Source organism: Coregonus lavaretus, assembly GCF_964263955.1.
Source record: "Coregonus lavaretus genome assembly, chromosome: 2".
NCBI lineage: Eukaryota > Metazoa > Chordata > Actinopteri > Salmoniformes > Salmonidae > Coregonus > Coregonus lavaretus.
In genome coordinates this window covers 71209546-71222612 of record NC_139989.1, presented here as the reverse complement: position 1 = coordinate 71222612, position 13067 = coordinate 71209546, and the positions used below count along the sequence as shown (strand labels likewise).

The window sequence follows — 13067 nt, the reverse complement described above, 5'->3', positions numbered from 1 at the left end:
ACCTTCAGGCATTTGGAAATTGCTCAAGAGTGTGCAAAGCTGTCATCAAGGCAAAGGGGTGGCTACTTTGAAGAATCTCAAATATAAAATATTTTTTGATTTGTTTAACACTTTTTTGGTTACTACATGATTCCATGTGTGTTATTTCATAGTTTTGAAGTCTTCACTATTATTCTACAATGTAGAAAATAGTAAAAATTAAGAAAAACCCTTAAATGAGTAGCTGTGTCCAAACCTTTGACTGGTACTGTATATATGTATTTATTTTTACACATACACTATATATACAAAAGTATGTGGACACCCCATCAAATTAGTGGATTCGGCTATTTCAGTCGCACCCATTGCTGACAGGTGTATAAAATCGAGCACACAGCCATGCAATCTCCATAGACAAACATTAGCAGTAGAATAGCTTTACTGAAGAGCTCAGTGACTTTCAACGTGGCACGGTCATAGGATGCAACATTTCCAACAAGCTCGCCGCCATTGGACTCTGGAGCAGTGGAAACACAATCTCTGGAGTGATGAATCACGCTTCACCATCTGGCAGTCCGACGGACCAATCTGGTTTTGGCGGATGCCAGGAGAACGCTACCTGCCCTAATGCATAGTGCCAACTGTAAAGTTTGGTGGAGGAGGAATAATGGTCTGGGGCTGTTTTTCATGGTTCGGGCTAGGCCCCTTAGTTCCAGTGAAGGGAAATCTTAACGCTACCGCATACAATGACATTCTAGACGATTCTGTGCACAAAGCAAGGTCCATACAGAAATGGTTTGAACTGGAAGAACTTGACTGGCCTGCACAGAGCCCTGACCTCAACCCCATCGAACACCTTGGGAATGCCTACTGAGAGCCAGGCCTAATCGCCCAACATCAGTGCCCGACCTCACTAATTCTCTTGTTGCTGAATGGAAGCAAGTCCCCGCAGCAATGTTCCAACATCTAGTGGAAAGCCTTCCCAGAAGAGTGGAGTCTGGTATAGCAGCAAAGAGGGAACCAACTCCATATTAATGCCCATGATTTTGGAATGAGATGTTGGACCAGGAGGTGTAATGAGATGTTGGAGCATCAAGTGTAATGAGATGTTGGACCAGCAGGTGTAATGAGATGTTGGACCAGCAGGTGTAATGAGATGTTGGACCAGCAGGTGTAATGAGATGTTGGCCAGCAGGTGTAATGAGATGTTGGCCAGCAGGTGTAATGAGATGTTGGACCATCAGGTGTAATGAGATGTTGGCCAGCAGGTGTAATGAGATGTTGGCCCAGCAGGTGTAATGATATGTTGGTCAGCAGGTGTAATGAGATGTTGGACCAGCAGGTGTAATGAGATGTTGAACCAGCAGGTGTCCACATACTTTTGATCATGTAGTGTATGTTTGATGAAGTAATAAAGAAGGTGTAATATTTTGGGTAGATGTTCCTAGAACAGATTATAACTATATATGGACATATTATAAAGTATGTGCATGAATAGACTCTTAAGGATTAAAGTGGAACTGAGATGAGGAAGTGAATCAGTAGGCCAATGTGACCATGTTACAAGTAAGTTCCACTTGTTAAATCCACTTCAGTCAGTGTAGATGCAGGGGAGGAGACTGGTATGGGGGGGTTGCAACTCAATATTAGGAGGGTGTTCTTAATGTTTTTTACACTGTTTGTTTGTTGCTTTATGTAATGGCATATATTTTAATGCTTTATGTAATGTATTTTATCTATTGAAATATAATTTTGATATATTTTAAAATGTAATTTCATGGTGATTTATTATGTTTTTCAGAATCTCCAACCAAACTCTGAGATCAGTCTCTCCAGTACCCAGTCATCTGTCCATGAAAAGTGACATCTCTATGAATCTTCCTATACATTTTAGTGATGGATCAGGGATCTTTGACCCCAGGTAAATTACTGGTCAGAATTGATGATATTGCTATTGAAGAGGAGAATCTTCTAGATCTGAAACAATATGTATTTTGTGTATCTGAGTATATACTGTAAAGCCTCTGCTTATAATTTGTTGTTTATGTCATATATTTTTATACACTGAGTGTACAAAACATTATGAACACCTGCTTTTTCCATGACATAGATTGACAAGGTGAATCCAGGTGAAGATATGATCTCTTATTGATGTCACTTGTTAAATCCATTTCAATCAGTGCCAGGCGCACCGATATGTAACAAGAACTGCAACGCTGCTGGGCTTTTCACGCTAAACAGTTTCCTGTATGTCTCAAGAATGGTCCAACACCCAAAAAACATCCAGCCAACTTGACACAACTGTGGGAATCATAGGAGTCAACATGGGCCAGCATCCCTGTTGGACGCTTTCGACACCTTGAAGAGTCAATGCCTTGATGAGTTGATGCTGTTCTGAGGGCAAAAGGAGGGGGGGGGGGGCAACTCAATATTAGAAGGGTGTTCTTAATGTTTTGTGCACTCAGTGTATTTTTGTTGCTTTATGTAATGGCATATATTTTAATGCTTTATGTAATGTATTTTATCTATTGAAATATAATTTGGATATATTGAAAAATGTAGTTTCATGGTGATTTATTATGTTTTCCAGAATCTCCAACCAAACTCTGAGATCAGTCTCTCCAGTACCAAGTCATCTGTCCATGAAGAGTGACATCTCTATGGATCATCCTATACATTTTAGTGATGGATCAGTGACCTTTGACCCTAGGTAAGTTACTGGTCAGAATTGATTATATTACTATTGAAGAGGAGAATCTTCTAGATCTGAAACCAGATGTATTTTGTGTATCTGAGTATATACTGTAAAGCATCTGCTTATAATTTGTTGTTTATGTCATATATTTTAATACACTGAGTGTACAAAACATTATGAACACCTGCTTTTTCCATGACATAGATTGACAAGGTGAATCCAGGTGAAGATATGATCTCTTATTGATGTCACTTGTTAAATCCATTTCAATCAGTGCCAGGCGCACCGATATGTAACAAGAACTGCAACGCTGCTGGGCTTTTCACGCTAAACAGTTTCCTGTATGTCTCAAGAATGGTCCAACACCCAAAAAACATCCAGCCAACTTGACACAACTGTGGGAATCATAGGAGTCAACATGGGCCAGCATCCCTGTTGGACGCTTTCGACACCTTGAAGAGTCAATGCCTTGATGAGTTGATGCTGTTCTGAGGGCAAAAGGAGGGGGGGGGGGCAACTCAATATTAGAAGGGTGTTCTTAATGTTTTGTGCACTCAGTGTATTTTTGTTGCTTTATGTAATGGCATATATTTTAATGCTTTATGTAATGTATTTTATCTATTGAAATATAATTTGGATATATTGAAAAATGTAGTTTCATGGTGATTTATTATGTTTTCCAGAATCTCCAACCAAACTCTGAGATCAGTCTCTCCAGTACCAAGTCATCTGTCCATGAAGAGTGACATCTCTATGGATCATCCTATACATTTTAGTGATGGATCAGTGACCTTTGACCCTAGGTAAGTTACTGGTCAGAATTGATTATATTACTATTGAAGAGGAGAATCTTCTAGATCTGAAACCAGATGTATTTTGTGTATCTGAGTATATACTGTAAAGCATCTGCTTATAATTTGTTGTTTATGTCATATATTTTAATACACTGAGTGTACAAAACATTATGAACACCTGCTTTTTCCATGACATAGATTGACAAGGTGAATCCAGGTGAAAGCTATGATCCCTTATTGAAGTCACTTGTTATTAAATCCACTTCAATCACTGTAGATGAAGGGGAGAAGACAGGTTAAAGGATATCCAGCCAACTTGACACAACTGTGGGAAGCATTGGAGTCAACATGGGCCAGCAAGGACAGTGTAGAGAATAATTTAATAATCTAAACCGATGTGAAATATCTTTTCCATAACCAAAAATATTGTATTCATAAAAAAAGGGCTTTGTAATTTAACAGAATGCAATGTTTCGACCTACACGAATCACAATATATAAAACATATAGTAACATTTTATGACAACAGCGTTGATATTTGCAGTTTGTTTGTAACACCAAATCATTTTCCTTTAATGCATTTAGTGGTTACACACTAACAACTAAAGGTTCTACATAGTGCCAAAAAAGGGTTCGCTATGGTTACAGCCCTTTTTGTGGCTAAAAAGAACCCTTTGTTATGGTTCTTTATAGAACCTTTATAGAGAATGGTTCTATAAAGAACCTTCCTCAATATCAAAGGTTCTTCGTAGATCCTTTTGAAGAACATTACATTTCTTTGGTATTCTGTTTAGCCATATACTATATTGTTAAAATTCCATAGGTGTTATATACGCTCTCATCCAGAGCAACATACAAGCACAATTAGGGCTAAGTGCCTTGCTCAAGGGCACATCGGCATATTTTTCACCTAGTCAGCTTTGGGATTCAAACCAGCGACCTTTCAGTTACTGACTCTTAATGCTAGGCTACCTGCCGTGACAAGTTGCTCTCAACTAGCTCTCAAACTGCTGCGGGTCACTGTAGTGACGGGGAAACAAAGCTTCCTGATGCAATGAGGCTTTCCAACCAATTGTGTCAATTAGGTTAATTGCTCTGAGCTTCTTTATTCATTCACACAATGCACATTAGTGACATCTGCTGGTCAGAAATAAATAGCAATGTGTGATTATCAGATAGAGGTATTTTTTTCGCCACTGATTTTATCAAAACTCTGTGGTGGTAAGTCGTTGGCTTTAATAGCCTACAGTCAGTTCACATCTTACATCATGCTTCGTTTTCTGCCTTCAAGTGGACTATTTAAAAAAAATTGAATCTATGGCATTATTGAGGATGTTTAAGAGAGAAGCTTATACTATACTAAATAAAACAAATTATTTGAACAACAGTGCAGAAAGTGTGGTTTCACAAAACTATTTTCAAAATAGTGTCCATTCAACGGGATTCGAACTCATACTCCCACATCCTGGAATGTTCCATAGTTCCCTACTCTACGTGCCAAGAAACCAGTCCAGGTGAAATTACTTGTAAAAAATCCTAACTAACTGTATAAGTATGGTATCCAGTAGCAGTCGGTGTATGAAAGCAGCTTAATCGAAGAAAGCACCAGAACCACGGTGAAATCAGTGGGATCTCGCATTTTGCAACACATGGTTTAAAAAAGCATGTGATTAAACGAAGCTTCGGACATCATTGATGACGTACTTCTGATAAAGTGATACACTTATCGGCACACTCCTTCGAAGTTAGCTGCTTAGCGATTTCAACGCATGCCTTGGAGCTTCAGTATGAAACGTAACATCACTAGATCACTGAGGAGAGAATTGAGAACCACTGACTTAGTCAACCGTTCTCAATTGACACAAGGCCATACGTGAGTCGTTCACAAGACACAGTCACTGGCCATAGTCCTACATAACTGTGTGTATTAACAGTCATTGCATAACACAACACATTAGATAAACGTCAATGGCACTCACTCACTGTTACACAAAAAGAGCTATGAACAATCCACTCCGCAAAATATTCTAATGAGCCACCGCCCCTACATTTGAATTATCACTTAAACACAAATAACCCTTTTTGTGAACTGCAAAGAACCATTGAATGGCATGAAGGGTTCTTTGAGTCATAATGGTTCCACATAGAACCATCACCCTTCCCAAAGAACCCTTGCTGAACCCTCTTTTCTTAGTGTGTACTTTCTATACTTTTGAAGATTTCTACAACCTTCTGAGTTCATATTGTTTAGTAATTCAAATCAAATCAAATTTTATTGGCCACATGCACCGAATACAACAGGTGCAGACATTAGAGTGAAATGCTTACTTACAAGCCCTTAACCAACAGTGCATTAATTTTTTTATAAAAAAGTACAATAAAACAACAACAAAAAAGTGTTGAGAAAAAAAGAGCAGAAGTAAAATAAAATAACAGTAAAAATAATAATAATTATAATATGCCAAAGCGACTTACAGTCATGCGTGCATACATTTTTGTGTATGGGTGGTCCCGGGGATCGAACCCACTACCTTGGCGTTACAAGCGCCGTGCTCTACCAGCTGAGCTACAGAGGACCACAGTAGGGAGGCTATATATACAGGGGGGTACCGGTGCAGAGTCAATGTGCGGGGGCACCGGCTAGTTGAGGTAGTTGAAGTAATATGTACATGTGGGTAGAGTTAAAGTGACTATGCATAAATAATTAACAGAGTAGCAGCAGCGTAAAAAGATGGGGTGGGGGTGGGGGGGCAGTGCAAATAGTCCGGGTAGCCATGATTAGCTGTTCAGGAGTCTTATGGCTTGGGGGTAGAAGCTGTTGAGAAGTATTTTGGACCTAGACTTGGCACTCCGGTACCGCTTGCCGTGCGGTAGCAGAAAGAACAGTCTATGAATAGGGTGGCTGGAGTCTTTGACAATTTTGAGGGCCTTCCTCTGACACCGCCTGGTATAGAGGTCCTTGATGGCAGGAAGCTTGGCCCCAGTGATGTACTGGGCCGTACGCACTACCCTCTGTAGTGCCTTGCGGTTGGAGGCAGAGCAGTTGCCATACCAGGCGGTGATGCAACCAGTCAGGATGCTCTCGATGGTGCAGCTGTAGAATTTTTTGAGGATCTAAGGACCCATGCCAAATCTTTTCAGTCTCCTGAGGGGGAATAGGCTTTGTCGTGCCCTCTTCACGACTGTCTTGGTGTGTTTCAACCATGATAGTTTGTTGGTGATGTGGACACCAAGGAACTTGAAGCTCTCAATCTGTTCCACTACAGCCCGTCGATGAGAATGGGGGCGTGCTCAGTCCTCTTTTTTTTTCCTGTAGTCCACAATCATCTCCTTTGTCTTGGTCACGTTGAGGGAGAGGTTGTTATCCTGGCACCACATGGCCAGGTCTCTAACCTCCTCCCTATAGGCTGTCTCATCGTTGTTGGTGATCAGGCCTACGACTGTTGTGTCGTCGGCAAACTTAATGATGGTGTTGGAGTCGTGCCTGGCCATGCAGCCATGGGTGAACAGGGAGTACAGGAGGGGACTGAGCACGCACCCCTGAGTGGCCCCTGTGTTCAGGATCAGCGTGGCAGATGTGTTGTTACCTACCCTTACCACCTGGGGGCGGCCCGTCAGGAAGTCCAGGATCCAGTTGCAGAGGGAGGTGTTTAGTCCCAGGATCCTTAGCTTAGTGATGAGCTTTGAGGGCACTATGGTGTTGAATGCTGAGCTGTAGTCAATTAATAGCATTCTCACGTAGGTGTTCCTCTTGTCCAGGTGTGGAGTGCAATAGAGATTGCATCATCTGTGGATCTGTTGGGGCGGTATGCACATTGGAGTGGGTCTAGGGTTTCTGGGATAATGGTGTTTATGTGAGCCATGACCAGCCTTTAAAATCACTTCATGGCTACAGACGTCGGTGCTACAGGTTGGTAGTTATTTAGGCAGGTTATCTTAGTGTCCTTGGGCAAGGGGACTATGGTGGTCTGCTTGAAACATGTTGGTATTACAGACTCAGCAAGGGACATGTTGAAAATGTCAGTGAAGACACTTGCCAGTTGGTCAGCACATGCTCGGAGTACACGTCCTGGTAATCCGTCTGGCCCTGTGGCCTTGTGAATGTTGACCTGCTTAAAAGTCTTACTCACATCGGCTACGGAGAGCGTGATCACATAGTCATCCGGAACAGCTGGTGCTCTCATGCATGCTTCAGTGTTGCTTGCCTCGAAGCGAGCATAGAAGTGGTTTAGCTCGTCTGGAAGTCTTGTGTCACTGGGCAGCTCGTGGCTGTGCTTTGTCTGTTTGATGGTTCGTCGGAGGGCATAGCGGGATTTCTTATAAGCGTCCGGGTTAGAGTCCCGCTCCTTGAAAGCTGCAGCTCTACCCTTTAGCTCAGTGCGGATGTTGCCTGTAATCCATGGCTTCTGGTTGGGGTATGTACGTACGGTCACTGTGGGGACAACTTCATCGATGCACTTATTGATGAAGCCAGTGACTGATGTGGTGTACTCCTCAATGCTATCTGAAGAATCCCGGAACATGTTCCAGTCTGTGCTAGCAAAACAGTCCTGTAGCTTAGCATCTGCGTTATCTGACCACTTCTTTATTGACCGAGTCACTGGTGCTTCCTGCTTTAGTTTTTGCTTATAAGCAGGAATCAGGAGGATAAAGTTATGGTCAGATTTGCCAAATGGAGGGCGAGGGAGGTCTTTGTATGCGTCTCTGTGTGTGGAGTAAAGGTGGTCTAGAGTATTTTTTCCTCTGGTTGCACATTTAACATGCTGGTAGAAATTAGGTAGAACGGATTTAAGTTTCCCTGCATTAAAGTCCCCGGCCACTAGGAGCGCTACCTCTGGATGAGTGTTTTCCTGTTCACTTATGGCCTTATACAGCTCATTCAGTGCAATCTTAATGCCAGCATTGGTTTGTGGTGGTAAATAGACAGCTATGAAAAATATAGATGAAAACTCTCTTGGTAAATAGTGTGGTCTACAGCTTATCATAAGATACTCTACCTCAGGCGAGCAAAACCTCGAGACTTCCTTAGTATTTGATTTTGTTCACCAGCTGTTGTCTACAAATATACACAGACCGCCACCCCTTGTCTTACCGGAGTCAGCCGTTCTATCCTGCCGATGTAGCGTATAGCCCGCTAGCTGTATGTTGTCCATGTCGTCGTTCAGCCACGACTCGTTGAAACATAAGATATTACAGTTTTTAATGTCCCGTTGGTAGGATAACCGTAATCTTAGGTCATCCAATTTGTTCTCTAATGATTGAAGATTGGCTAATAGGATTGATGGCAGAGGCAGTTTACTCGCTCGCCGTCTGATCCTTACAAGGCACCCCGACCTACGTCCACGATATCTCCGTCTCTTCCTCATGCGAATGACGGGGATTTGGGACTTGTCGGGTGTCTGTAGGATATTTTAGTAATACCACTGTGGACATGTTTCTACTACCTGGGTTCATATAGTTTAGTAATACCACTGTGGACATGTTTCTACTACCTGAGTTCATATAGTTTAGTAATACCACTGTGGACATGTTTCTACTACCTGAGTTCATATAGTTTAGTAATACCACTGTGGACATGTTTCTACAACCTTCTGAGTTCATATAGTTTAGTAATACCACTGTGGACATGTTTCTACTACCTGAGTTTATATAGTTTAGTAATAAAACTGTGGACATGTTTCTACAACCTTCTGAGTTCATATAGTTTAGTAATACCACTGTGGACATGTTTCTACAACCTTATGAGTTCATATAGTTTAGTAATACCACTGTGGACATGTTTCTACTACCTGAGTTCATATAGTTTAATAATACCACTGTGGACATGTTTCTACACCCTTCTGAGTTCATATAGTTTAGTAATACCACTGTGGACATGTTTCTACAACCTTCTGAGTTCATATAGTTTAGTAATACCACTGTGGACATGTTATCTATTCCAGAGGCTACTACCACACTCAGAGAGCAGAGTATTCTGTTCCCAGCTGTCTGTCTATGAACAGTATTAACATCTACAATCTCTCTCTCCTTTATCTCTGTAGTGGAAGGTCTACTCTGTTAGAGGATCAGTATTAACATCTACAATCTCTCTCTCCTTTATCTCTGTAGTGGAAGGTCTACTCTGTTAGAGGATCAGTATTAACATCTACAATCTCTCTCTCCTTTATCTCTGTAGTGGAAGGTCTACTCTGTTAGAGGATCAGTATTAACATCTACAATCTCTCTCTCCTTTATCTCTGTAGTGGAAGGTCTACTCTGTTAGAGGATCAGTATTAACATCTACAATCTCTCTCTCTCTCCTTTATCTCTGTAGTGGAAGGTCTACTCTGTTAAAGGATCAGTATTAACATCTACAATCTCTCTCTCCTTTATCTCTGTAGTGGAAGGTCTACTCTGTTAAAGGATCAGTATTAACATCTACAATCTCTCTCTCCTTTATCTCTGTAGTGGAAGGTCTACTCTGTTAGAGGATCAGTATTAACATCTACAATCTCTCTCTCCTTTATCTCTATAGTGGAAGGTCTACTCTGCCAGAGGATCAGTCCAGGTGTGCAGTGTGTCAGCAGGTGCTGAGGGATCCAGTCTCTATCACCTGTGGACACAGGTTCTGCAGACAGTGCATCACCAGATACTGGGAGAAACCTGCTCCTTCAGGAGACTATGACTGTCCTCAGTGTAGAAAGAGATCCAGAACACGTCCTGTACTACAGCACCTGAGTCAACCCAATAAAACACGAGGCTCTGAAAACAGTAAGACCACTTGCACACGTGGGCCAAGTCAATACCTTAATATGATTTACAGTAGTTAACTACAATATTATGAGATAATAGAAGTTACTGTAGTTGTGGAAGGCCCACTTTACATCCTGTCAATTAATGTTTCTGATACACATGATTTTTCCTCTTCCCTTGTAGTGGATGACAGCCTGCAGAGAGCTATAGTAAACCATAAAGACAGTCTGAAAAGGAGGTATGCATGTGTGATAGAAGGCATGGAAAAAGCAGGGAACCAAACTCCCCTCAACAGGATTTACACAGAGCTCTACATCACAGAGGGAGAGAGTGAAGGGGTTAACAATGAACATGAGGTGTGGCAGCTAGAGACAGCATCCAGGACGCCAACCTCACATGACACAGCAATCCACTGCAATGACATATTTAAACCCTTACCAGGCCAAGAGAGAAGCATCAGAACTGTGCTGACGAAGGGCATCGCTGGCATCGGAAAAACAGTCTCTGTGCAGAAGTTCATCCTAGACTGGGCTGAAGAGAAGGCGAACCAAGATGTGGATATCATATTTGTGCTTCCTTTCCGGGAGCTGAACTTGATTAAAGATCTCCAGTACAGTCTTCTCAGACTTTTAAATGGCTTCCACCCAGAACTAGACATAGGCAATGCAAAGAAACTCACTGCCTGTAAAGCTATGTTCATCTTTGATGGTTTGGATGAAAGCAGACTTCCATTGGATTTCCAGCACAATGAAAAGGTGTCTGATGTCTCCCAGACATCGTCTGTCGATGTTCTGCTGACAAACCTCATCAAGGGGAATCTGCTTCCCTCTGCTCTCCTATGGATAACCTCCCGACCAGCAGCAAGCAATCAGATCCCCCCTAAGTGTGTTGACCAGGTGACAGAGGTACGAGGGTTCAATGACCCACAGAAGGAGGAGTTCTTCAGGAAGAGATTCAGTGATGAGGACCTGGCCAGCAGAATCATCTCACACATAAAGACATCAAGGAGCCTCCACATCATGTGCCACATGCCAGTGTTCTGTTGGATTTCTGCAATAGTCCTTGAGCACATGTTGAGTACAGACAAGAGGAGAGAGATGCCCACGACTCTGACTGAGATGTCCATACACTTCCTGCTCATTCAGACCAGCCTGAAGAACCAAAAATATCATGGAAGAGATGAGATGGATCAAGAGGAGCTCATGGAGTCAGATAAGGAAGTTCTTCTGAAGCTGGGGAAGCTGGCGTTTGAAAATCTGGAGAAGGGTAATCTCATGTTCTATGAAGAAGACCTGAAAGAGTGTGGCATTGATGTCAAAGAAGCCTCAGTGTACTCAGGAGTGTGCACACAAATCTTTAAAGAAGAGTCTGTGTTATTTCAGAGAGTGGTGTACTGCTTTGTTCATCTGAGCATTCAGGAGTTTCTCTCAGCTGTCTACATGTACCATTGTTACACAACCAAGAACATGGATGCACTGAAGCCCTTCCTCAAGAGAAAGTCTAGAGCTGCATCTGAAGAGCTAACCTTGCATGAGCTGCTGAAGAGTACCGTGGATAAAGCCTTGGAGAGCAAGAACGGACACCTGGACCTCTTTGTCCGCTTCCTTCATGGCATGTCACTGGAGTCCAATCAGAAACTCCTACGAGGTCTGGTGACACAGACAGAAAGCAGTCCAGAGAGCATCCAGAAAACTATCCGATCCCTTAAGGTGATGCAGAGGAAGAACATCTCCCCTGAGAGGTGCATCAATCTCTTCCACTGTCTGATAGAGATGAAAGACCATTCAGTACAAGAGGAAATCCAAGCGTACTTGAGGTCAAAGAAGAGATCCAAAAACCTCACACTTTCTCAGTGTTCAGCACTGGCCTACATGCTACAGATATCAGAGGAGGTTCTGGATGTGTTTGACCCGAAGGTATACAAGACATCAGAGGAGGGTCGTAGGAGACTGCTCCCAGCTGTGAGAGGCTGCAGGAAAGCTCTGTAAGTATTCATGGAAGTATCCCACACCAAAATACATTGTAGTTACAGCAGCATTTTTATTGGCTGACTGGCTCGTTAAGTACTCATGTGACTATGCCTCAGACCAAACTTTACTGTAGGTAAGAACAACAATATTTTCATTGGCTGACTAAACTTTCTATCAGCTGAAAAGTCTTAAACAAACTGTAATACAAACGGATCAGAAAAGTTGTAGCATTGAGACATCTATACACAGTGTTCACATTATTAGTGCAGGGGTAACTGTAAGCAGGGAAGCTAAATGTAACATTTTAATACAACCTGTCCCTCATGGTATTTACTCTGTTGACAGACTCACTGGCTGTAAACTCACAGACACATACTGTGAACTGTTGGCCTCAGTTCTCAGTTCAAACCCCTCACACCTGAGAGAGCTGGATCTGAGTAACAATGACCTGAAGGATTCAGGAGTGAAGCTGCTCTCTGCTGTCCTGGGGAATCCCCACTGTAAACTGGAGACTCTGAGGTCAGTATTCCTGTAGTTGGTCAACAAGTGATAACTGTTCACCAGATCCACATGTGTTTACCAGGCACACATAGTCCACACCATATGTGTTTGGACAGTGAAGCTTACAGTTTTACATTTGGTGCTATGATCCAGCATTTTGGATTTGAAATTGTTTCATATTAGGCAACAATACAGAATGTCACCTTTTTATTTGATGTTAATAGTGAGAGGTTAGTATGTTTTGTTGTAGCCTCTGTAACTTTCTCACTCATTATTATTCATGATTCATTCAGGATTTTTATTAATCAAGTCATCATCAGTATTAATTTAGTAGTGTTTAGAAACATATTATCTACTCACTTAGACAGAAAATTACTCCAGTCATCATCCACCATTC

The 13067-nt window shown here is 42.1% G+C and overlaps 1 protein-coding gene across 2 annotated transcripts in view; it reads left to right on the top strand.

Moving 5' to 3' along the window:
• LOC311141354 (NLR family CARD domain-containing protein 3-like) overlaps positions 1-12788 on the top strand; it is a 171349-nt gene extending 158561 nt beyond the window's left edge. The window contains exons 2-7 of one of the 2 annotated variants that reach the window (XM_084176651.1): positions 1781-1900; positions 2570-2689; positions 3358-3477; positions 9982-10217; positions 10383-12183; positions 12515-12788. In XM_084176651.1, the coding sequence (XP_084032777.1) occupies positions 1833-1900; positions 2570-2689; positions 3358-3477; positions 9982-10217; positions 10383-12183; positions 12515-12704 (2535 nt within the window). In that variant the 5' untranslated portion in view covers positions 1781-1832 and the 3' untranslated portion in view covers positions 12705-12788. Of the gene's footprint in view, positions 1-1780; positions 1901-2569; positions 2690-3357; positions 3478-9981; positions 10218-10382; positions 12184-12514 lie in introns of those variants that run through there. The other variant, XM_084176652.1, reaches the window with a different exon arrangement.
• The last annotated feature ends 279 nt before the right edge of the window (positions 12789-13067 follow it).